Below are 23,371 nucleotides of genomic sequence, written 5' to 3' on the forward strand. Positions count from 1 at the left end.
GTGAATGAATTATTATTGAGTGCTCTGTGTGTACAGGAAGACCTGATAGCCTATGCCTACTGGGTCTAAATGCAGGTGGTGCAAAAAATCTTTTTTCTGTTGTTTTTGTAGGCTTGTAACAAGGTGGAAAAGTCAGATTTTGCCTTTTTACTATGGTGCTGCAGCCCAGCTCTGCCTGTGGTTTCAGCAGTCTTCAAGCAGTCGCTCACTTTGCCATAAAGTTAATTGCCCTGATGACTGTTTCCTGTCTTTGTCCAGTTGCTTCATGCCTGTGAAGAGTACAATTTGCTCCATCCACTCTGGCTCTGCCACCATAATGTATGTGAAAGAAAACAAATTTCCTAATGAATGAAACAAGCCTTTAGCAGTTTGGATGCCATGTCAGGTTTTGCTATATATGACTAAAAGATGCAGTTGCATTGTATCTGAGTCTATGAGAGTTCTCCTGGAAACATATATGAAGTAGGAATTCTGATTATTCGGATTCCCTTTAATTATTTTTAAATGAGATGTGTTAAAACAGTTATGAAAAGCATCCTGCTACCCACTGGTGCTACCCTCCCTTCTTGTTTCCATACTGCTTACTGCTGCCTCCCATTAAGTTTCTGTGGCTAATTCCTATTAATCTTAAAACAAACAAACAAACAAACAACAAAACTCTTTATCCCCTTCCATTTAGAACTGTCTCCATTTTTCCTACCTGTGGAAAGTGAGGAGAGGGCTTGGAAGTTTGAAGGAAGGGGCTGAGCTACCTGCAATACCTTTAACAGCATTGTCTGTGATAAAAACTGGAGTCATCACAATGCAAACCAAGGGTGGAAAGGCAGAACAGCAAGAAGTGAATCAGGAATCTCTAAGAAAGAATGGGCCCCTTGGGTAATTAATCCTTTTATTTTGAATTAAGTGAGGAAAGTAATTCAGACCTCAGGAATTTGGGGGTTCCTCATTTCCGGAAGCAGCTGTGCTGCACTACCCACCTCTAGTGGTAGCCTGTGTGCTACAGCTATATACACTTTATAAAGGACAGTGTCCAGAAATAAATTATAATAATGCTTTCTGTAAGAAATGTTACCAAATTGTCAACTTAATAATGAGCATATGAGTATATCAAAATTTGTTTAACTGGAAATGTCTTTAGTTCAATCAGTCTCAGACTGCATGAGTTGCTGATGTATGCAGCAGATGCATGAGGCTTTCTGTTCTAGTGACCCGTGTCAAGCATTTATTAAAAATGGAATTATTATTTGGAATGTGCTTGTGTTGAGACGATGACCTGGTGTCTCTCCTTTGAGCTTTGCCTACTAAATAATTTAACAAAAACCGTAATAGCACAGGGATTCCAATAGACATGTGTTTACAATGGACAATATGACAAAAATATTAAATCCAACATGACAGAGGTATTAAAGCCACCCATACAGTTGGCAGCTCATGAAAATAAGTAATGCATAAAAAACTATACATCTCTCTCACGCTTTTTTCTTAACTATAAATCTTTTATTTAATTTGCACTTGGAATTTCTCAGATCTTCATACTCACTTTCTTGTGACAAGGGATGAAAGTGCTCCTGTTCAACAGTTCCATACAGTACATACAGTCATCTTCAGTACAGTTTCTTACTGGCCTCCTGGTTGTTACATCAAGTGATTTCTCAATTTCCCAACTCTTAATGAACACTTCAATTTCATCCATATTTGTAATTATGGTCCTGTTTTGCATTTTCAGATCATCAGTAGGGTCTCCATTACACACCCCTGTAAACAGAGCACAAACAAACATGCCATATTACTTCCTTTGGGAAAGAAAACCCCTGAAAAAAACACTCCATCTAAACCCCTGACATCCACTGACTACCTGAATTCATTAATTTATGTATTCTGTTGATTTATAGATGAAAACATATATTTCCTATAAGCACATAACAAGTCTTTAATGCCAAAATTTTAATCTTCGTAACAGTGTTTTACATCCCAGCAACTAATTAACCAAAGTTCCTTTATCCTTTTTTCACTTTCCTTACACATTGCTAACCACACCATAAATGCTTGCCTTCATGCTTCCAGCCCTGTATTCTGATACTCTCCAGGGTCTCTTGTAGGACTGGACTAGCCTGGCATGACAGGCTGTTACTCTCTCAGACAGCATGGAGAAATACAGAAAGTGGTATTTGCATAAGGAGCATTTGACAGCAGCACCACTTTCTAATATTCTTAATACTTCTGCTTCTTGCTGCTGCCCTAACGCCATCCCACAAACTGTGCTGGCATTAGAATTTGCAGGGCAATGCTAAAGAATTGCAGAATCAATACAGCTTTAAAAATAAAGCCATTTTGCCATATAGTTCCACAATTTTTTCAGTTTGAGAGGGAGAGGATAGGGGAACCCCAGACAGGAACAAAGGGCAGAGAATAGGAAAGAAGCACTAAAAGAGGCTTCAGACTTTAGGACAAAATATCAGGTAGAGCAACACTTTACAGCAGAAGTTGGATTTGTCTGCAGTCTTCCTCTTTCTGTTCATGGCACAAAGAGTAACTATTCTATAATCCTTTCTACATTTGGCCACATCTCATCCCAGTCTTTTTCAGTGTGCATAGAGAAGATGGCATGATCCTGGGAAAAGATGCAGGGCCAGCATTCACCTCCTTGCTGACTAGATCTAGGAGAACTTTCATTCAAGCCAAATACAGCAATTGATTTTAAATATATTTTGTTTATAGGTATATTTAAATCATATCTGAATAGTTTTGTTTGCTTTTAAAACTAAAAGCAGTTTAAAATACAAAAAATTCATTTTCCTGTTCAATATGGGTAGACTGTAAAATTACAATGCACCAGAAAATTAACTTTCATGATAGATTCAGAGTAGCTCAAATACCAGCTTACACTTTTCCATATAATTCCTACTGACAGAGTTATGAAAAGGCTATGAGGGAAGCCTGAAACATGCTAAATTTACTATCATTGTAAGTCTGAGACATGTCAGCACAGTTTTTGACCCTAGATCCAACCTTAAGAGGTCTCAATTTGGATTCACTACCCTTGGGGGACTTGGACCCTTCCCAAGATATACCTTTTATCAGTATTAGTATAGTGAAAAGTTGGCACTGCTAACATCTGAAGGCTATCCTTTTCTTCCGTAATCACTGAAATATGCTGTCACTACCTGAACTTCTTCAGCAGCCCCTTCTCCATCGAAGATTTTACCCTTTTCTTTACTTGACTTCAACAATATTCTTAAATGCAGGCAGAGATGAGTTCAGTTTTTAAAAGTTAATCAGGTGCAATGTACCAGTCATTCCTTGCTCTGCAAAGCAGAGTGCTTTGAAACAGAATTACTGGTTTACTATTATTAATTAATAGAATTTCACAAGCCCACTTTTTTAGTGGGGGTCACAAGGGGAGCTATAGGGACAGCAGGTCACAGACACAAAAGGCAGGTGTACATTTTAAATGGAAAATTATTAATGAAAATGAAAAAATCACCACTGTAGCCTCACCACAAAGTCCTTCTGTCTTCATCGATGTGTTAGAGTGTAATCCATACTGTATATCAATAATTCCTGTAATGTGAGCCCACTTGATGCTAATACCAGCTGGGGTATTAACAACATACATTGCACCAGTATCCTGAATACTCAGTCCTTCTTTTGAAAATGGTAATGGTTGAATTACAGAATCCACTACTACCTAAAATAAATCAAATACATTTTAGGGATAAAAACAGAATGCAAAGATGTACTTTATGTCTCTACACTTTATAGCAAAAGATATTTTTTACAGCCTCTGCTGCATACGATAACAGTCACAGTGCTTAAATCACAGAGCTTCCTGTCAGGGCCATTTCCTATAACTGAAAATGAAGTAGGCATAAGAAAAAAAGATACAGAAATCTTTTCTAATTAGAGAAGCAATAAATCTTATTTATCACATATCATATGATAAAACAAAAATCTTCCACCCTCATTCATTTATTCAAAGTTATCTGTTCCGACCTGTTACTAGCAGGAAAGGCAGCTTAAGTATTTATCACACTTTGGAACATTTCTGTTTGGCTCTAGGTTTTCTGGAAATACAGTCTCAAGTATAAATGCTTTTGCAGCTTCTTTAAAATCTCAAAAGAATTTTGGAGTTTTATTTTGGATAAATGGCATGTAAGTGGAGCATGGTGTCAGAAATATCTGCTTTTTGCTTCCAGCACACTATGAATTACCGGGAACCTGAACTGCAAAAGTAATCCTAATCCTACAGTACATTCATTTAAGTCTAATCTACTGCATTCTACCACATAATGGCTCTCAGCTATCTTTAAAGAGTACACATGCTATATACATGATATATACTCACTTTTCTTGCTAAACGATTGATAAGTAATTGATATGTGCGTGTTGTTACATTTAATTTCTTAAAACAGAGCCCCGAAGTGCTTGCAGGGGGAACCTTAAAAGAAAAATGACAAGCAAGTTCAGTTACCTTTTTTTTCTAATTCTGTACCATAGAGAATTTTTTCAAGATGTGTAATAATGATGTATTTTATAATTAGTAAAAGAAAAAAGTACTCACTAGTTTTCTTATTGAATTTGCACTCTGAAAAACATTAAAAAGAGATTAGAAGTGCAATAATAATCGGCAGCATTCTTATTTGGCAAAAATAAGTTTACTGTTTTCGTTTTAAGTTCTTCTACAACCAGGTTTGTAATTGAACTAATTAATATATTCCTTATAAATAATAAAGATACACATTTCCCAGCTAATGCAGCTTTCTATGAATTATTTTTATGAACTTTATATGAACTGTTTTTAGAAACTTGATTTCCTTGTTAAAGATTTAAATCAAGGGGTTTTGTGTGGAAAATAAGACAGAAAAGATAACACCATGACCTGAACAAGCTGAATTAAAAATACATGGAAATACAACAGATATGCCAATAAAATCCCCTTTGATAAAAATGCTACTTTACAAGGCATCTTCCTGCACAAGATGTAGCTCATGTATACCATATATGGTACATATACCTTTTAAATGAACAGCTTTAACATTGAGAGCAACCCATTACCAGCATCACAAGATTTAGCATATGCTGCAAATGCCTTTGAAAAAATATTTCTTAGAGAACTACAGCTACAGACTTCTAAAGCTCATTTGCTTCCGTGAGCTGTGTTCACACCTTTAGACTGCAACCTAGAAACAGTGAAGGGAGCAATTTAAAAGAAAGCCTCTAAAATGGTGTAGGACTCAGGACTTAAAAATCAAGTGTACAGTTCTCCAGTGAGAGTGGATAAGAGAGCAAATAGGATAGGAAAGGAGAGAAGCCTGATGAAGTTCCTCATCAGGAACTTGTTTATCCACAAACTGAAGATGGACATATAAGCCAGTTGTTCAAAGGCTACATAAATTAGGAGTATGGACAATGCAAAGGAGATGTATGTAAAGACTCTAAGGATGAGACTTACCTGACCTAAACTGGCAGTCTAAAAATAAAATGGCTGGATTTCTCTGTAGGCAATGCAAACTACAAAGAACAACTCATCACACTAATCCCAAACTCATTAATACCTTCCTAAAATAACTACAACAGATTTTGGTGACTATTCAAAGTATTTTAGTATTTTTAGCATACTGTAAATTATAAATTCAAGTCCTCAGGAAGATTTGTGGTTGGAGGACCTAAACAGAGACATGAAGACTCAGAAGCTGAGTCACCCTGGTAATTTAAAAGGAACTTACATTTGAATTTCCTTATAATATAATACAACAATTACTGTTTAACCTGAGATAAAATTATTTTATCTAGAGAGCTTGATAAAGCATGCTCCTTGAATATTAAATAACTTGCCATTTTTCAATGGGTGTGGCTTTTATCTGTAAGTTTTAATTGATAAAATTTAGCAGGATTTCAGTCTTATAACACAAAAATTCAAGAAACTATGACAATTGTTGTGGAAATACAAGAATCTTACCTGATTAGCAGGACATTTTTCAATATGAGCAACAATAATTTCTCCTGGTAACTTGACTAAAATGTAGGAAGCTGTATTACAGAGGGCTATGTTGTTTCCATCAAATGTGATAACACTCAGTTCAGACAGTACAGAACATTGACCTAAAAAAGAACTGTCATTTAATGAGGTTACCACAAAACCAAATACAAGGCATTTCTAAAAACATTCCGATTTAGCAATATTTGCTCTTGCTCTCTCTCTCTGACTGTTCATATATGTATATATACTGATGACCTTGTTCTGCAGGCAGTGTACTGAACCAAAGGCAGAAATAAGTGTCTCGCATTACTCAGTGGAAATAGTTTAACCTACTGCTGTGAGCCCAGAGTACAGAGAAAGTTTAAATTGGTGAAAATTTTCACTTAAGTCAATGTTCTACAGGCAAGGTCACTGAATCTATACATTGTGAAATGAAATTCATGCACTAAGTATTTTCGGGCTACTGATAACAAGATACTGATCTGGCCTATCTTGAGACATATTTGAAAGTGCAATATGGGTTTCAGTAGTGCTGCAAGGTTATTAATATGACTTCTTTTTGGCTTTTTGTGTTCCCTTGGCAGACAGCCATCTGCCAGTTTCTGCAGTTTCTAAATATGAGTAAAAACTGTAGTTAGAGCTAACTGAAATTTGGGGGTTCTGTCTTGCAAAAAATGACAGTATTTAATTTGTTTTCTTCACAAAAAGTTGAAATCTGAACATTTCTACTAATAGAAATTCTGAAAAGAGAGTCAGTTGGAATATGTTGATGTTCATGCTGCAGATTTCATTTCAATCTTTTCATTCAAAAGAAAATACTTTGACTCTCTTGAATGTTAATTCAAAGATACCAAAACTTCCAGTATATTTCATTCTCTTTTGCTGATGAATAGCTCTTTTAAATTCGTTTCAGTATTCAACCTCATATTCCCACTGTAATAAAACCTTAATTTATTACTTGAAATTTACAGGTCAAGGCTCTGTGTTGTATTTAAAAATAAAACAGTGACTTACAGGGACATTCCCATTCTGGGCAACAACTATCAGTGTTAACTTGAACTGGCATTCCGCGAAAACCACAGTCTGGCATCTGCACATCCTTAAGGCAGTTCCTTGAAAGGTTGTATAACATCCAACCCATATTAACACATACATACTGGCTACATTTGTCAACAGGTTCCAGGTATCTTGGCTGTCAGGAAAAAAACAACCGTAATCAATTTCACATTCATTGCCCCATGAAGTCCACGTGATCACTTGTTCATCACCCTGCTCTGAGACAGAATCAGCATATCTAGAGTCTCCTCTTCAGTTATTTTGGAATGGATTGCTTTTGTGTGGCTGTCACAGGTGACAAGGATGCACATCCACTCACCCACTCTGCTCCTGTTCCATCTAGCTTTAGTGGAATATTCTATGTAAAGCACTGTACACTGAGGCTATATGTTATATTCGGCAATAATCTGAAGCATTTTAAGAAATACAGAATTATGCATTCCCATCATTTTAAACTGCATGATGAAGAATCAAATGGAAAAAGGAAAGATGGAGTGGTGTTATGGAGAAACAAAAACATCCAATGGATTATGGCTTTGTCTGCAGTTCAAAAACCTATTTTCCTATCTAGAATCAGCACATAGATTTAAAAGCTTTAAATCCAGATTGCAGAATATATTAGGGCAGTATAGGAGCAGCGATACTGCAATTATCTAAGAATAACTGAGTATTTTAAAACAGACAGCTGAAAACAGAATTAGGAGATATTTAAAGCTCCAGTATTACATACATATCGTAACAGAATGGACTGCAGAGCAATATATATTTTAACACATGGGGCAAGTAGAACTGATCATACCACACATTCAGAAGATGTAGACATCAATGTATGCATCACTGTACCAAAGGAAGCCTTGTCAGCTACAGCCGTCATTGTTTCTGTGCTTGCCAGAGAACTTTGTGTTTCCATAGGCTCTGGAGAGGAAGGCAGAGACATTCCACCACTAGAATGAGATAAATCTGTTACAGTTCTGGTCTGAAGCTCTGTGGGCTCTGTTAAACTGAAATAAGGTTTAATGGTTTTCTGCATTGGGATATTTGACCAATCTGATATTATTACATCTGGGACTCCAGAAAGAGAGAGATTTTTTACTGTGGTTATGTTTCTTGGGAAAGGTGAACTCTGAACTGGTGATACTGTCAAATAAGACAGGGAAGATTTCTCAGTTGTGGTTGACTTTGTCTTGGTAACATTTCTTTGCTCATGTAAAATCTGACCACTTTCTAAAACATCCCCAATTCTTTCAAATGAGGTTGCATATTTAACTTCTGAAGCTGGAAGTGAGGTACTCTTTGCCTGTGATAATGGACTTGTAGTACCAGTTGTTTTCATTATCATAATTTTTGGAGTCTCTTTAGTGCTCTGTGAAGCCTGAGTCACTGCAGATGTAAATAAAGATCTGTGTGACACATGCATGGATGTTTCTGTGGTGGCAGGAACTGAAGCTGAAGCTATATAAAACTCCAAATCAACAACAAAAGAATCAGTGGTTTTTGTGGTAATACTAGAAGCTACTGTAGTGCCAGAAACAAAACTGCCTGAAGAGGTAGGTGGTATTTTTGCAAAAATATAAGGCGCTTTTAAGGATGTAGCATTCACTGTTGTCTTCTTGATTGTTGGTGTAGTGGATTGAGTGATGATTCCAGCAGATATGGCTGATATTGTTCCATTTTCTTCTGAAGAACTTACTGAAGAACTCTGTTTTCCTAGAGAAACAGTAGAGATACGAGTGGTCTTAGGAGGAGGTGAAGACATAGAAACCCTACTCGACTGGCTTTCTAAAGTGGCTTCAGGAGCTGTAGGCATTAGTAAAGGGGGCATTACAATGGATGCTCTAAGTGCTGCTGAAAGGCCGAAAGGCTTATGTTTGAAATGAATGTAGAAGAATCTATAGAAGAAATTGCAAAGTGTATAACTAGACTTTTTGAGGTTCCTTGTGTATCAAAGAAGAAAATGATGTTTGGGTAGCAGTTATATTTTGTGTTATTGATGACGTCCTACTTACTGTGGGAATCAATGAAGAACTTGTAGTAAGGAAATGTCACATAAAATTGTACTGATATTGATAACAAGATATCCAAGATTTTTTGATAACAAATAAAGACAATGACCTTGTAAGAGAAGGATCTTTAGGAATGAAAGTGCCTGAACTTTGTACCACAGGGTCAGTTTTCATTTTTGTCTTCTGTGAACAGCTTGGGTAATCTGTTATTTCTGAAGTGGTTATTAATGTAGCATTTAGAGGTAATACCAACATCCTAAGAGGGAAGACTGTGGACATAATGGGTTTCATTAGCCTTTTTAGAAATGGATTACACTGAAAAGGGGTCAGTGTGCATTGTGCATTTTTCTTCTGCTGAGGCTTTACTTGCTATAGACATATCAGATTGTTGGATTGACGAGAAAAGTAGAAACGGCAGAAGGTACTTTGTAAAGACTTTTGGAAGCAACAGTGACATCTGCCATAGCTTTGGGTTTCAAGGAGGTAATCAGAGAATGCACTGTTATAGATACTGTGCATGTTGCAGAAGGACCCCAAGAAGTGTTTATAGGAATTTGAGAAGCAACTTGAGGTGAAGATACAGCCACTATGGTGACAGCAGCAGAAATCCTGCCTTTTGTTAAAGGAGATACCTGCTTGGGAACTGAAATTTTCACTGAAGATAAAAATGCCTTTAGAGAAAAACTAGCTAGAGAACTTGCATTTAATAGTATCAGAGAAGTTTTAGACAAGGGTTTCGCTGTTCCAAAATATGAAATGGTGGCTAATTGAGGAAAACTTGTTTCAAAGTTAGCAAATCTAGTAGTTGGAATTTGAGGAGAGGCCGAAGTCAATACAGAAATGGGTGCTGGGTGAACTGCAGTTTGACCAATGCCAGACCTAGTTCTAACAGACAAAGCAGATACAGGAGATATAGTAGATGTGCTTAGTGTCAACTGTGAACCTAGAAGAAATATAGGTCTTGTGAAAGTTGCTCTGCCAGCCAGCAAAGCAGTAAAAGGCACTTCAGAGGGTACTCCTGCTCCCTTGGAATGATTTACTGAAGGACTCCTACTCTTCCCAATCCTTGGAGGCAGCTCAGAAGTGACAAAAGGTGGCTTGGAGGTTAAAGTCATTAATGATGAGGTAGTGGGGAACAGTTCCTAGCTGACTGGTTGATGCTTCAGGTGGAAAGGGAACTACAACTAGGGAAGTAGATGTTAATAACACATAATGTGTTGTAATAAAACTTGCACTGAGCGGGGTTGTTGGACTTGCTATTGCAATGGGTAAAGCTATAGATGCAGTAGAACTGACAGTACGTGATGTGACTGCTGAGGCTTGAAGAGCTGTTGGAAAATCTATTGAAGAGGTGAGTGTGGAAAGGACAGTAGGGCTGGCTGTGCTGTGAAGTACATCAGAAGGCTCCACTGTACTTGATAGTGAAAACGTTGAGTAGATGGCTGCATTAGACGCTTCCAATGAATAAGAGTCTGTGATGGGCTGTGCTGACATATTCATTCCCCTTGAAGTTGTGTTTTTTTTCATGGTTATTTTGCCTGCCACATCAGCATGGGTTGACTTAGTCCCTGAAGTAACAAATAAAGGAAGTGTTTGAGGACACTCTGTGGTAGTACCCGTGTGAGACATTAGCAACGAAGGTTTTGTTCCAATTGCTGATTCTGTAGGTGTCACAGGTATGCCTGAAAGGAAAGATGCATGTTTCACTGTCTTTTATAGATTATTGGTAAAGCAAAGTAGCAACATCTATCTCTACTCAAGTCCCATTTAAATGTTAGCAAATCAGAGCATCATTTTGCTAGTAAGATAACTTGCCAGTGGTTCCAGGTTGTCTAATGACTTTGAGACACTCAGCTGACTCAGGAGGTTCTAATTTTCTTTGCAAATGAAGTAGCTAAGTTTTTATTATTAGTGAAAACCTTGATTTTGCAGAGCAGTTATGGAAACAACATGGGAATTCTGTTGAGAATTCAGTATATCCAAAATGGTAAAGCATTTTGAATAAATAAACCTTTGGAAGGTAGTATACTATGAGATAACTGCACTAGCAAATATCAACCAATGTATTTAATTTGAAACTTGTAAAATAAAATAAGAGACGGTATTAAATGTAATTGTTATGTTAAAAGAATACTGTTTTCCCAAAGTAAGCAAATAATGTGATGTCTTCACACACCAGAAGTTATGAAATAGTTGCACTGAATTTGTTACTGGTGGTTCATAAACCAAAAAGTCCGAACTTTTCACCACAGCAGTATTTCCTCCATTTGGGATCTTTGTCTTATACACATATGATATACTAGCACAGTATATAGTCAAATATAGTTGCAATTAGTATAACACCATCACAGAAGGTTAAATTTAACACAGTATTAGAGAAATTAAAGAACTCAACTTTAGCTGTGGCTTGTTTGGACGTAGATGTGTTTTAGATCACTCAGAATAGAGAGAATATGTTCAGTAGTAAAGCATTTAACAAAAAATACAATGTACATTTGGTTAAAACTTTTCCAGGGATCTTTAGAGTAATTTATAAGATTAGACTAATATAATAAAGTATACTTACAGTCTTCTGGATAAACACATTTAAGTGTGACCTCATCAAGGATCATGTTTTTGGGACAGTATGGCAAGCATCCTTCAACCCTTTAAAACAGTGTATGGTTAATTCTAAAGCCACAGTAGAAAGGTAGATTAATTTTAACTTATTTTGCTTTGGCAAAATGAAACACTTGAATATCTTCCACATCAGAGTTTAGAGAACTTTCCACTCTAACGGTGAACATAGCATTTTGAGGCATTTTAAGGTCAAAAAGATGCTGAAGAGCACAATTCTGTTTCTATATTGTTAATAATCAATTATTTGTTACTCTATACTGACAAGCATGATAGCTTTGGACCATTTTGCTTCCACAAACAGGAGGAAGTTCAGATCCCAAAGCAGAAAGGTTTTCCACGGACAAAGAACTTCTCTACAAGACCGCTTTCTTACACAGATATGTTCATTTGCAACATTAAAGTATTTAGACTGACTCCATCGAAAGTCTCATTTTTTTGCATTTTCAGAGTGGGAGAGCACAGACAAATCCATATAGTCCCTTACTTTTTCATTTAGGGGGAATTTTTAATGAGAAGGTCATGACATTAGCTACCTGTTTGCCCATATGTAAAAAGCTAAGAATACCTACAGAGAAAATTAGTAATATTAGTAATATTCTTAATCATAAACTGCATGTGCCTCAGGAGGTCGCCTGAAATTCAAAATGTCATTTCTTTTCCACCAGATTTTGTGCCTTGAGTTTTTAGGCATTTTGCTTTTTAGTCTGTTGTGGTTCCAGACATGCCAGGGGCATGCATGGAGACAGGAAATCTTATTACTAAGTAACTAGATAACATCAACCATGTGAAATCCCTCATGTTACGCCAATAACTCTCTCTTATTATAAAGTTCCCTCCTCTTACAGGAGAGGGCGTAGTCCACCCTTACTATTCCCACAGGTTTTGATCTCATGAACAACAGAAAGATGTAGTCATTCACAGCACCGTGGAATGCTGGTTTAGGATGTGAATATCAATCCATAGAAGGATATAGCCTTCATTTAATTTAATAGATTTCTACTCAGCCACTACCAGAAGCTAATCCCCAGGGCTAAGTAAAGATTTTCTTATTCTTGTGTTGAAAGGTCACATGTAAACAGGAATGTATACCATGGGAACAAGAGGCTTTTTACAATTGTTTTCACATGACTTGTGAGAGTTGCTCACAAGAGTGATATTGAAATCTGGATGAGTAAAAATGAGTGGATATCGCAGCTGCAGTCATTTTTAGAAAGCATATGGTACACATATTACAGAAATCAATAGGGTAGCAATACAAGCTTAATTTTACTTACAGAGGAAGGAATTTACATGCTATTCCTTCAGGATCACTACAGGTTTTAACACAAGGATTAGCACAAGATTCGTATCGCCACTCACACATTCTTCTATAAGGCACAGAGGCACTGAGTTCTGAGAAAGAAGGAAGAGGTATTATTTATTGATTATGTAGTCAATAAACTATAAATTCATAGTCTTCTTTTATAATGTGCAATGAAGTTTTCAGAAAAAAAAATAAAGCAGAGAAATTCTTGAGAACTTCTGAATAGGTGAGATTTTGTTCATTATCAGTTTCAAGTCTTATATTCAATCAAGCTAAAAGACACTGAAACTTCAAAGTTACAAACAGCTACTCACTTTTACAATAATGTGTAAAACCTTAAAAATCAGTTAACATAGTGAAGGTACTGCAAAATGTAAAATTTACCTTCAATACTAAAGCTACTCAAACGTTTGAATTCTTCTGAATTATCATACTTTGCCACTTTAACACCAGATGAGGTGAGAATGATGAAAAAGCCTTTTTTACTGTGCAGTTCGAAGGCACTGAGCCCTGGACTCCAGAGGCCCTGGTGGTGGAAGAAGGTGGCTCGTCTCTGAAAGGAGGCACTTGCCTGCCACTGTTCCAACCCAGCGGTTTCATTGTCATGTACATACAGGAAGTAGTTTGGTCTTTCAGCAGATTCAAGGGAAACAAGAGAGAGAGCTTCCACAAAAGAAAAGGAAATTAAAATAATAGTAAGATTTTCACAGAAAACAACTTAAAAGTGAGATTAAAATCTATATATTGTCCGTTAAGTGGCTCCCTTTTAAACAACTGCTTTTCACAAAAAAAAAAAATATTTCAGCTTTATGTAACAACAACAAAAAAAAAGTTAGACATGCAGGGTCTAAAGGAGACTTCAAATGATCATGTAATCAGAAATTAGCAGAAAGCTAATCAGTTAGATCAAAACTGCATTCAATCTGCTGCTACCAGCCTTTGAAATGATTCGTGAGGAGTCTGAAATTTTGACTAACTCAAATTGGAAGTTTTTTCCTGAATTAGGACTAATACCTAACAGTTCAGTTGTACCAAATTTTCATTAGTAAATAACATCATGCAAATTTTGTAAGAACATGCTTGACTTCAGCTTGAGGTCAGGCTTTTTTTACATGCAGTCATATCCAGCAATACAGTAAGAAAACCTGTGGCCTAAGAATAGACTCAACCCTCTGTTTGCTCTATCCATGGTAGAAATAAAAAGCAAAGAAACTTCTCTGAAAATAAGAACTTAGAAGACTGATTTCTAGTTTGGCTTTCAACTTGAATAAAATCTTGAAGTGTCTTTAATGTAGATCAATACTGTCTCATTCCTCACAGATGTGAAAACTACCTGTGTACTGCACAAACATAATGAGTGCTTTACTTACTTACACTTTGACTCAGTTGGGAAATTGACAAGACAATTCATTTTTCTGTTCCATGTACATTCTCATTTAGCAATTATATCTAAAACCCTAATTTCTCTGCTGCAAACTGTTTGTGAATATAGGTTCAATTTTTACCATGAAGACAGCCTTTCTCTATCTTGATTTTTCAGGGTTTGGAATTTTTTCCAACAAATTAAGTTCTTTGAGAAAGCAATGACAAAATAGGTATTGACTTGATCAGCACAAACAAATTCATGTGAAGAAAGCAACGTACATACAGAAGAGAAAATATTTGAACTTTTTTTTTTTTTAGTTGTATAGTTTGGATCAATCTCTGATAAGTGAAAAGCAGAGCTTAGGAATAGCAGTCCACCTAAGAAACTGCCTTCTACATTGTATGGAGATGCTGCTCACGGACAGTGCAGGAGACATACTTTTTATTCTAAAAGTTGAACATTTTACAGTCCACTGAAAGTCACAAAAAAAAGAAAAAAAAAAGTAGAAGTGATTTTACTGGAGACAAAAATATCCTGTACTTATCTTCAGTTTTGATACTGGCCGAATACATGTGCCAAATTTTCCAGTTTCCAGTTATACAATCTAATTAATGTTTGCTTAGGGTTTTTTGGTTTATTTTTTTACAAAGGAATTCTAATCACTTGTATTTTGCAATATTTCTAAAAAAATCTTTGAAAAGTCAGCTTCAAAGCTGGCAGTGGGGTTTTCCAATATTTTTTTTGTTGTTGTTAAAAAAAACCCAGTACTCCTCAGTTTTGAAACTGGCTGCTTCGACCTCACTTATCCCAATAACTAAAAATATCTAGACTATTTTAGAAGATGCGGCAAAAGTCATTCAAAATCATTCATACAAGGATGCTGGGGAGGGACTCTTCATTAGGGACTCCAGTGGTAGGACAAGGGGTAATGGCTTTAAACTTAAACAGGGGAACTTTAGGTTAGATATAAGGAAGAAGTTCTTCACAGTGAGAGTGGTGGGGCACTGGAATAGGTTGCCCAAGGAAGTTGTGAATGCTCCAACCCTGGCGGTGTTCAAGGCCAGGTTGGACAGAGCCTTGGGTGACATAGTTTAGTGTGTGGTGTCCCTGCTCATGGCAAGGGGGTTGGAACTAGATGATCTTAAGGTCCTTTCCAACCCTAACTATTCTATGATTCTATGATTCTATATAGTTTGAAAAATATGTATTGCCATTAGAAAAATTGTTGAGAACACTTACATAAATCTTTATCTTTGAAAAGCCCTGGAGTTATCATGAAGCTGAAAAATACATTTCTATATGCTCCAGCTCTAGGCAGGGGAAATATCCTTCTGCTAGATACATTAGCTCCTATAATTGTGTCATTCTGTCCATAACTTGCCAAAATATAGGGTCCTTCACCAAGACCTATGGGGAGAAAAAACAAAATAGAAGAAGAAAAATTCTCCTTACATAACATACAGAATCTTAGCTAACATAATATATTGTCTTAAATATTTCACCACACTTGGAATCAAATACATTGGAATTACAGCTCAATGCCTCAAGATATTACGCTGGAGTAGGTCTGGATCTGTTCAATGTACTCCCTTATTCTTTGCCTGCTGCCCAGAATACAACAGATACAATGTGAGCACAAAGAACTGTGGGTAGCTGTCCTTACAAAATTACCTGTACCAGAAAGCAACCAGGGCTGCTTTTTTATGGTGTTTAGTCTTTTACATGTCCTTATTTCTATAATTTGAAAGTTCAACAGAGCAACTTCAATGTTATTTCCCAAATAGACACTGAAGCTACTCTAAGATCTACAAGGAATTTCTCCCACCAAAAAACAGATTTCAAATTATAATGCCGTAGTTCAATTTCTGGCACAATATTGCTTAAGTAGTTGCCTAGTTCATCTTTCCCACAAACCACTTGCTTCCGCCTCCCTTACTGCCCCATTTATTATGCCATCCTAAGTGCTTCAGCAGTGAAGTGGTCCAGCTGAAAAGCAACTAGCTAATTTTTCCAGTCTGGTTCACCACATCATCACTCAAAAGCTCATGCCAATAGAAAAGTGACAACAGCCTCAGCTGGTACTGCTGCCAAAACAGTGCTGGCCTAACCATGCCCTGCAGCAAACCTCTGGAGCTACTTCTGCTGGGCTGGAAAGGCTTACAGGGATACATATAGATAGAATAGCATCCATCTTTGTCACTATATCCAACTGAAAGAACCAAGAGCAGCATACTTCTAAAACCTTACCTTGTGATAATAAACAAAATATGTACATTTTGTAAAAGCTTTTGATTCTTACAGTGAAAAGACTGAACCTCTTCCCAGCCTAAGACAGCTCCTTTCAAATGCGAATCTTCCAAGAGGGAAGGAATTCTCATAATAATATTTGGCTCAGCTAGAAGTTAAACACCGATTTCTAAATAAAACTGCTTGAAAATAACTACTGTTTTTATATGAAAGCTCATATGTACATGAAGCCCACAAATTTGCCACTTTTAAAGAGATGGCAAGACAATTTATCTTAAAAAGACTCTTTATTCCAGATCATTGATTGTTTATCCCTACGTATTAACAGACATTTTGCCTAGGAGTTGAGCAAAAGCAGGAGTGAGCTGTAATTGATAAAGTTTCCTTAAAGATTCGACAGTTTGAAGTCATGCAGAACAAAAGAGAATCAGAGAAGCCATCTTAGCCCCAAAAAGTGTTTTGCTGGCATTTGGTGGTGGAAACGTGTAACACCATCCTTGACCTTAACTGTGGTAGGCAACTAAGCACCACACAGCTGCTCACTCACATCTACATGCTCCTGTATTGGGCCAGACTCCTTGGAGGAGAAAAACTCATCCTATATATGATGATCATTATAGGATGCAAGTCGCTAAAAAGATGTATCAAAAGTCACATTAATTTCATTGCGTTTAGACAAGTTTCCCTTCCTTTTCAATATCTTGCTCTCCACAAAGCACATGCATGGTATCCAAATATAAGAGGGGATGCCACAGGAATTAAGAATTCCTCATTCTAATGAAATGTCCTTTATAGTACAATACTTGAGAGACTTACACATAAAAACCTGTAACCTTTCAGTTTTGAAATACAATAGATCCCAGTTCTTAAATTTCCAGTACAACTGCAAGGTAACATCCTTATATTGCTTCTTCCTGACTGCCGAAATGTGCTGCAGGGTGCATTTATTCACCCTCATGTTGAATATGATGAGGTTATTAGTTGAGGCATTAGGGATTACTAAGATCATTCAACACAGCTGGGCCACTGACCTTTACTCATTAAAAATAGAAGCAATTTAAAACTACATACACTAAGTCAAAGAAAAAGCCCATCAATTAATTCAACTGAGGTTTTAATTGAATCAGAGAAATGTCTTTTATATGATAATGAAGAAGAAAAACAAAGCAGGCCACATCAGAATGAAAATCTAGAAGATAGTTGCATACTATGACAAATGTTCATGAAATTTTGAGGCTTTTTAATTTCTACCCCCCAAATTGTGCCGAATTAATTATTACTCTGATTTATGTAATTCTGATTAACTCAGTATCATCAGAGATGCATTATATCCACACCATTCATTTCTGGAGAAATGCACTTGAATTTCTCTGTGCCAAAGACAATTAGTTTAGTGAGGTGAAAATACAAATGTTAATAACCATGTGTAACCTTCTGAGATGCACACTAATGCATCAGTATTTGAATTCCTTAGTCATGCAGGATTGTCTATGTTTATATAGCACAAATCTCAAGTAATACATGAGATATTGCACAGAAAAGAAACAGTATTTTAGACAACCATAGCAGAACAGGAGGAAAGAAAAAGTCAAATAATGATATAATGAGGTTAAATAGACAAGGAGTATGTTGCAAAATGACATATAATGCTCCAGGCTGCTCATACAAGTCAGCTCTCCTTTTGAATGGAGTTGAAGGTCCAGTGAGTTCAAGGCATTGTGACTATGCAATCTTACCCTACAGAAAGGGAAAAGAGAAAACCTCCAACACTGCTACAGCTGACAGAGATTCTTCTCAGTACAAGCTGTGAAGGGTTTTATATGCACAGTTCATTGCATCACATTTCATCTGAGATGCCAGATATGTTGTTTTGCATACAACTATGATGTTTTTTTCCATGCCACCACCGTCCCTGGGCACAGAGCAGAAAGGTTCATGGGGACTTGCTTTGCTAACTTGCTGAGCTCATTAAATTCACATACCCAAATCAGGAGTACAAAAAACTACAACCTAACCGGGGAAAGAGAGAAATTATCAAACTATGCTTTCCTCCTGGATTAGTCTGAGTGAACCGATATAAGAAAAATATGTCTTGAGTATTTGTTTTTAAAAGAGAAAATAAGTGAGGGGGGAGAAATCAACATTCCAAAATAGCATCATACAGAAAGAAATAGGTTAGAATAGAAAACCTGAAAAGTGGATTCAGCAAGGTATATGAATATGAGGATGAATCAAGGATATTAATATCAAATGCTACATACCTTGGTTGTAATAATCACAGTCATAAGCTAAAAGTAATGAAAACAAACACATTATTATTACTAAGTAACATCAGAATCTATGCATATCTGCATCCTAAAAATGTAAAGTTCACTTTCATCAGAGGAAGTTTCAGTGAGCGATTTCCTTAGGCTTTTATTTAGTGACATACAGCTATATTTAAACAGATGTCCCAGGACGGCAGACCTAAAGCATGAAATATTCTACTTTTTGCTGTCTGTGAAAAGTAGAACAGACTGAATCTCTTTGCAGCCCTACACACAACACGGGGCATAACCCAAATCTGATATACCAGTGCCTTTCCAACAGTCTCTGTGCTGGCACATCCTAAGCTCAGCCAGTCATCTTCGTAAGACAGCAAATTTGGGTGTATAAAACTAAGAGCTGACACACAGATAGTTTGAAAAACGTGGAGGACACTTATTATCTACCTGTTTCTGTCATATTTGTAATATTGGGCAGCAAAAGGCCAAAGATGCCTCAAAGATGAGCTCCAGTGTAAGGCTAGCCCAGGTACATACCACAGAGGGAAGGAGATCGCCAGTGAATTGGTGCTCCTTGCTGGCAGCACTTGTGGGCATAAGCTGCAATACTGGTACACAAGCACTCGCAGTCCCCACCAAGATTGCAGTTGCACGTATCTGTGTGACAATTTTTGACAAAAGAAGTCACATCAATCTGGGGAAAAAATAAATAAATAAAAGAAAGAGAGGGTTGGAGACTTAATTGCACGAGCTGTACAAATTCCCGTTGCACTATTTTCAGCAGAAGTGCTACCTCTGGATTAACCGGAAGAATTTGACACAAAAATAACGTATTTTCTAAGGTCTGGGTACGTTCCTATACAAAAAGTACACTTTGAATGGTCAGCTTGTACCTACGTTACAGGCCAAGAAAAAATTTCAGTCAGTGACTATTAACAAGTATGTCTGTCCACGCACATGCTGTTCACCAGTTTTGGAGAGTATATTGAAGCTGGCAGTTCTGATTTTACAAGGCAAATACTGCCATCTATAGTTACCCTGTCAGTTTTGCATGAACAACAACGAAGTCTCTGCAGAGAGCTGCAGCTCTGATTATAAAGCATTTAAAGTAACGATTTGTAGAGGGAGTTTTAATCAGTGAAAGAAAGATTGAGTGATATTTTGCAGAAAAATATTCCTGCACTTATAAAGATTTTAATATACTCTGCCCACAAACCTTCGTTAGATCAGAAACCCACATCCCCACTCTAAAATGCTATCACATTCATGTTTTCACATGATACATTATTTCTTTTTTGTAATGTTGATCGATGTTTCCAAAACAGTGTTCTTACTACTCAACACATGGAATGTTTAAAGCAATGCTTTTCTTCAGTTTAAGCTCTGGGCTGGCTATCTGAGTCGTAGAGCCCTTAAAAGGCACACGTCAGATTACAGAAATACCATCACAGTAACAAAGCAGCGCTTATCTAACAGAGAGACAGCTTTTCAGCTGGCAATTGCTAGACGCTGGCAGGGACATGAAGACTGTTTTTCTGCCTTCGCTGGAGAGAGATGCCATTTTGCTTTCATTCTTTTTGTCATTTTGAAAACAGTGACCACACTGGTGTGGGGGCAGGAGTGTTAGGTCCATTGAAAATGGTTCTAATAGTTTTGCTATTAGAAACCACCAAACAGGAGATTGGATCCAAAGACCTGTCTCTCATGTCTGCAGGACAGCATCTCCCTATAGGTCAGCAATTTCCTGTTGTGACAAACTGGGAGCCTCGGGTCAAAGCTCCTGCTGAGCTCAGTAGTTATGAGGAAGACTTTCTTTTCTGCAAGTGTTGAGGCTCCTCAGCCCTGATGAGTTCAGTGCTCAGCTGGGCAACCGCAACCCATCAGTCGCTGTCAGCCAGAGATGCAAGGTTTTGCTTTCCTGAAAATCGGGGGTTCCAGCCTCAGCTGAGCTTTGAGGCTGCCTGTCCCATGGGCAGGAGCTTGCCTCCATGCACATCAGGATCCTCCACCACTCACACAGCAGGAGCGGCTGTAAGAAAGATGCTCCAAGCACGTCCTGAAACCCACATCTACACTTTCTGTTCTTTCCATGCCCCCAGTGTCAGTCTCTGCTTGGGCTTTTTTCCTTGGCACCCAGTTCCCCAGCCATGCAGCCACCAGTCAGCTGCAGACATCCTTAATAGGAGGTCACTTTACCTTTACTTTTTTTAACATAATTACGTTAAATTTTTGCCATAATGTTTGCAAATTTTAATCACAATGTTGGTAAGATATAGAAAATGAATGTTCAAGAGAAAACATCTTTCTTCATGAGTTACAATAATGCAGCTCCTTAAAAACTCTCAAAAGTTCAATTTTATTTATTACTTTCTATTTTGAAAATACCCTATCACCATGTTCTCAGGCACATGCTCAAAAAATTCTTTACATAGTAACTAAAGTCAACATTAATAAATCTCTCATGTTAAGCTACTGCAACCTCCCTCAGGCAAATTCCTAACCATGTTGATATCAAACTTTAGTCCTGAAAGTCAGGAGGTTCAGCTGGGATATCTAATACTCATTTAGTATTAGTATTCATAAAGAAAATAAGAGGCCGAGACAAAATATCGTAGTGGTTCTTACTTGCACAGGTGTAAAGAAGCATTTTTGATAACTGAATAGTTTTGAGAGGCTAAAATCAGATATTGGGAAAAATATATAGAGCGTGTCCTGTGTTAATAAAGAGTAGACTAAAATGGAATTAAAGATTCCTGAACAAGTTATTGTCTAGACTGAAATTAAGGACATTCTTGTAACTCAAGTCTCAGGCTCAGCCAGGTACTGAGAAAACAAGGACACCAAACCTCAGAGTTCTGATAAAAAGCAGATGATAAGCTGTCAGCCAATTAAAAATACCGATAGTTCTGAAGCTGAAATCTTGCTTTCTCATATTTCTTTCCATATTGAGCAGGCAGTTAACAAAATAAAATTATTTGAGATAAGCTGTAGGTACATCACACAAATGTTTATTTTAGAATCCTGTAATATATACCAAAAAAATTAAAAATTTAGTTACCTGTATAAATAAAAGATATAAATAAAACCTGAAGAGAAGAGAATCCTCTTTGTCTAGTCAACTAATTCATGGCTCACAGTTATCACTAGCATGTTTAGGCTCCAGCCTTGAAAGGAACAAGGAGCTCTGCACAAACATGGCCCACCCACACAGAGATACTTGCAGGGCTCTACTCTGTATCCTCCACAGCATTTGGACTGAGGGGAATGTCAAGAAGAAATTAATTACTCGAATTTTAATATTTTCCTACACAAAAGCACATCTTGGATATTTAATAAACTTACCACGTTGCGACAAGGTGCAAAAACATCACTGTATAGAACTGAGCATTCCTTTTTGGCATAAGGGAACTTCCTCTGATGTACCTCACATGGCCTTAGTGTTTCATTTGGGCTCTTGCACTTAAAAACAAGCAAAAACACCACAAGCATTTTATACAAAGTTGTGTTTACCATGGACTCAGGCACACCATAGTATCACATAATTCAATACCTGCATACTCAGAAAACAAAAATAAAACTTAAATTCTATCTACTTCGTCTCCCCCTTTTCCCAATTTGTTGTTATAACCGAAAACATTTGCACAAAAAAAGAATCTTTGTGTTTTGTTCTGAAGTACTAAAATGTTCCTGTTGTCTGCTCAGCACATAAAGACAAAATGTTTTCTTTGTGACACGTTATAATCATTACCAGAGCAACCAACTGTAACGTTACAAACAAATACGTGGTCCAAATCCATCCCTGGTGGTTTTGCACTGACTTTAAATGGAGCCACGCTACAGATGGCTTTAGCCGTGTAAGTTCAAATAAAGAAGCAGTGGTAGGAAGAGCGCAACCCATAAAAAAAAAGATATAATCCAAGATCATCACGATAACTCAAAAACGGCTGAGTTACAAGTCCCTCTCTTACAGTGCCTCTTCCAGAAGAAAGACTTGCAGAGAGCCTTGTCCGCTTTATCACAAGCGGACAGAAAAAATATAACAAAACAACACTTAGCTCAGAAAACACGAGTTCATCCAAAACCATACACTCTTGGTGCAGCAGGGAAGCCCAGGAGGGGCTAGTGACGGATCCATAGGCAACATTGGGGTGTTCTGATGCAGTCTCAGCTGCAGTGGAGTTGCCTGCACTACCCTCATGTGCAGATCCTTGGATGTAGCCATGGGGGGACATGCTGCCGCACTCAGGAGGGAAAAACCCTGGCAGCATCCCATGCTGCACGGTGCCAATGCAAGCTTGCTTGCCAGTAGCACAGTTGGGTTCTAAGCCTCCAGCTATCAAATACGCCTTTGCAGTACTTAGATTTTGCAGAAAAGATGACGAGGTTCACAAGGTTCCATCTCTATGAAGGCCAAAGGTCCTTTCTGAAAATACCTTTAATTTCTACTGCAGAGATAGATGAAGTGTCAAGTCTGGTTGAGTGTAGGCTGCCTACAAGGCCAATATTAAACTCAAATTCAATGAGTGCTCTGGC

The 23,371-nt window shown here is 37.3% G+C and overlaps 1 protein-coding gene across 1 annotated transcript in view; it reads right to left on the reverse strand.

Moving 5' to 3' along the window:
* The window catches only part of LOC104407001 (otogelin-like protein), a 38,457-nt gene extending 15,387 nt beyond the window's left edge, over positions 1-23,070 (reverse strand). Inside the window, exons 1-16 of the mRNA XM_010016146.1 lie at positions 22,807-23,070; positions 22,181-22,297; positions 19,376-19,532; positions 18,836-18,862; positions 15,567-15,734; positions 13,346-13,624; positions 12,933-13,050; positions 11,606-11,685; positions 10,656-10,721; positions 7,836-8,833; positions 6,995-7,172; positions 5,960-6,102; positions 4,562-4,585; positions 4,346-4,438; positions 3,499-3,688; positions 1,541-1,755 (exon numbers count right to left, since the gene is read on the reverse strand). Of these exons, the coding sequence (XP_010014448.1) occupies positions 1,541-1,755; positions 3,499-3,688; positions 4,346-4,438; positions 4,562-4,585; positions 5,960-6,102; positions 6,995-7,172; positions 7,836-8,833; positions 10,656-10,721; positions 11,606-11,685; positions 12,933-13,050; positions 13,346-13,624; positions 15,567-15,734; positions 18,836-18,862; positions 19,376-19,532; positions 22,181-22,297; positions 22,807-23,070 (3,117 nt within the window). The remainder of the gene's footprint in view (positions 1-1,540; positions 1,756-3,498; positions 3,689-4,345; positions 4,439-4,561; positions 4,586-5,959; positions 6,103-6,994; positions 7,173-7,835; positions 8,834-10,655; positions 10,722-11,605; positions 11,686-12,932; positions 13,051-13,345; positions 13,625-15,566; positions 15,735-18,835; positions 18,863-19,375; positions 19,533-22,180; positions 22,298-22,806) is intronic.
* Between the last annotated feature and the right edge of the window lie 301 nt (positions 23,071-23,371).

Source organism: Nestor notabilis, unplaced genomic scaffold (assembly GCF_000696875.1).
Source record: "Nestor notabilis isolate BGI_N333 unplaced genomic scaffold, ASM69687v1 scaffold31196, whole genome shotgun sequence".
NCBI lineage: Eukaryota > Metazoa > Chordata > Aves > Psittaciformes > Psittacidae > Nestor > Nestor notabilis.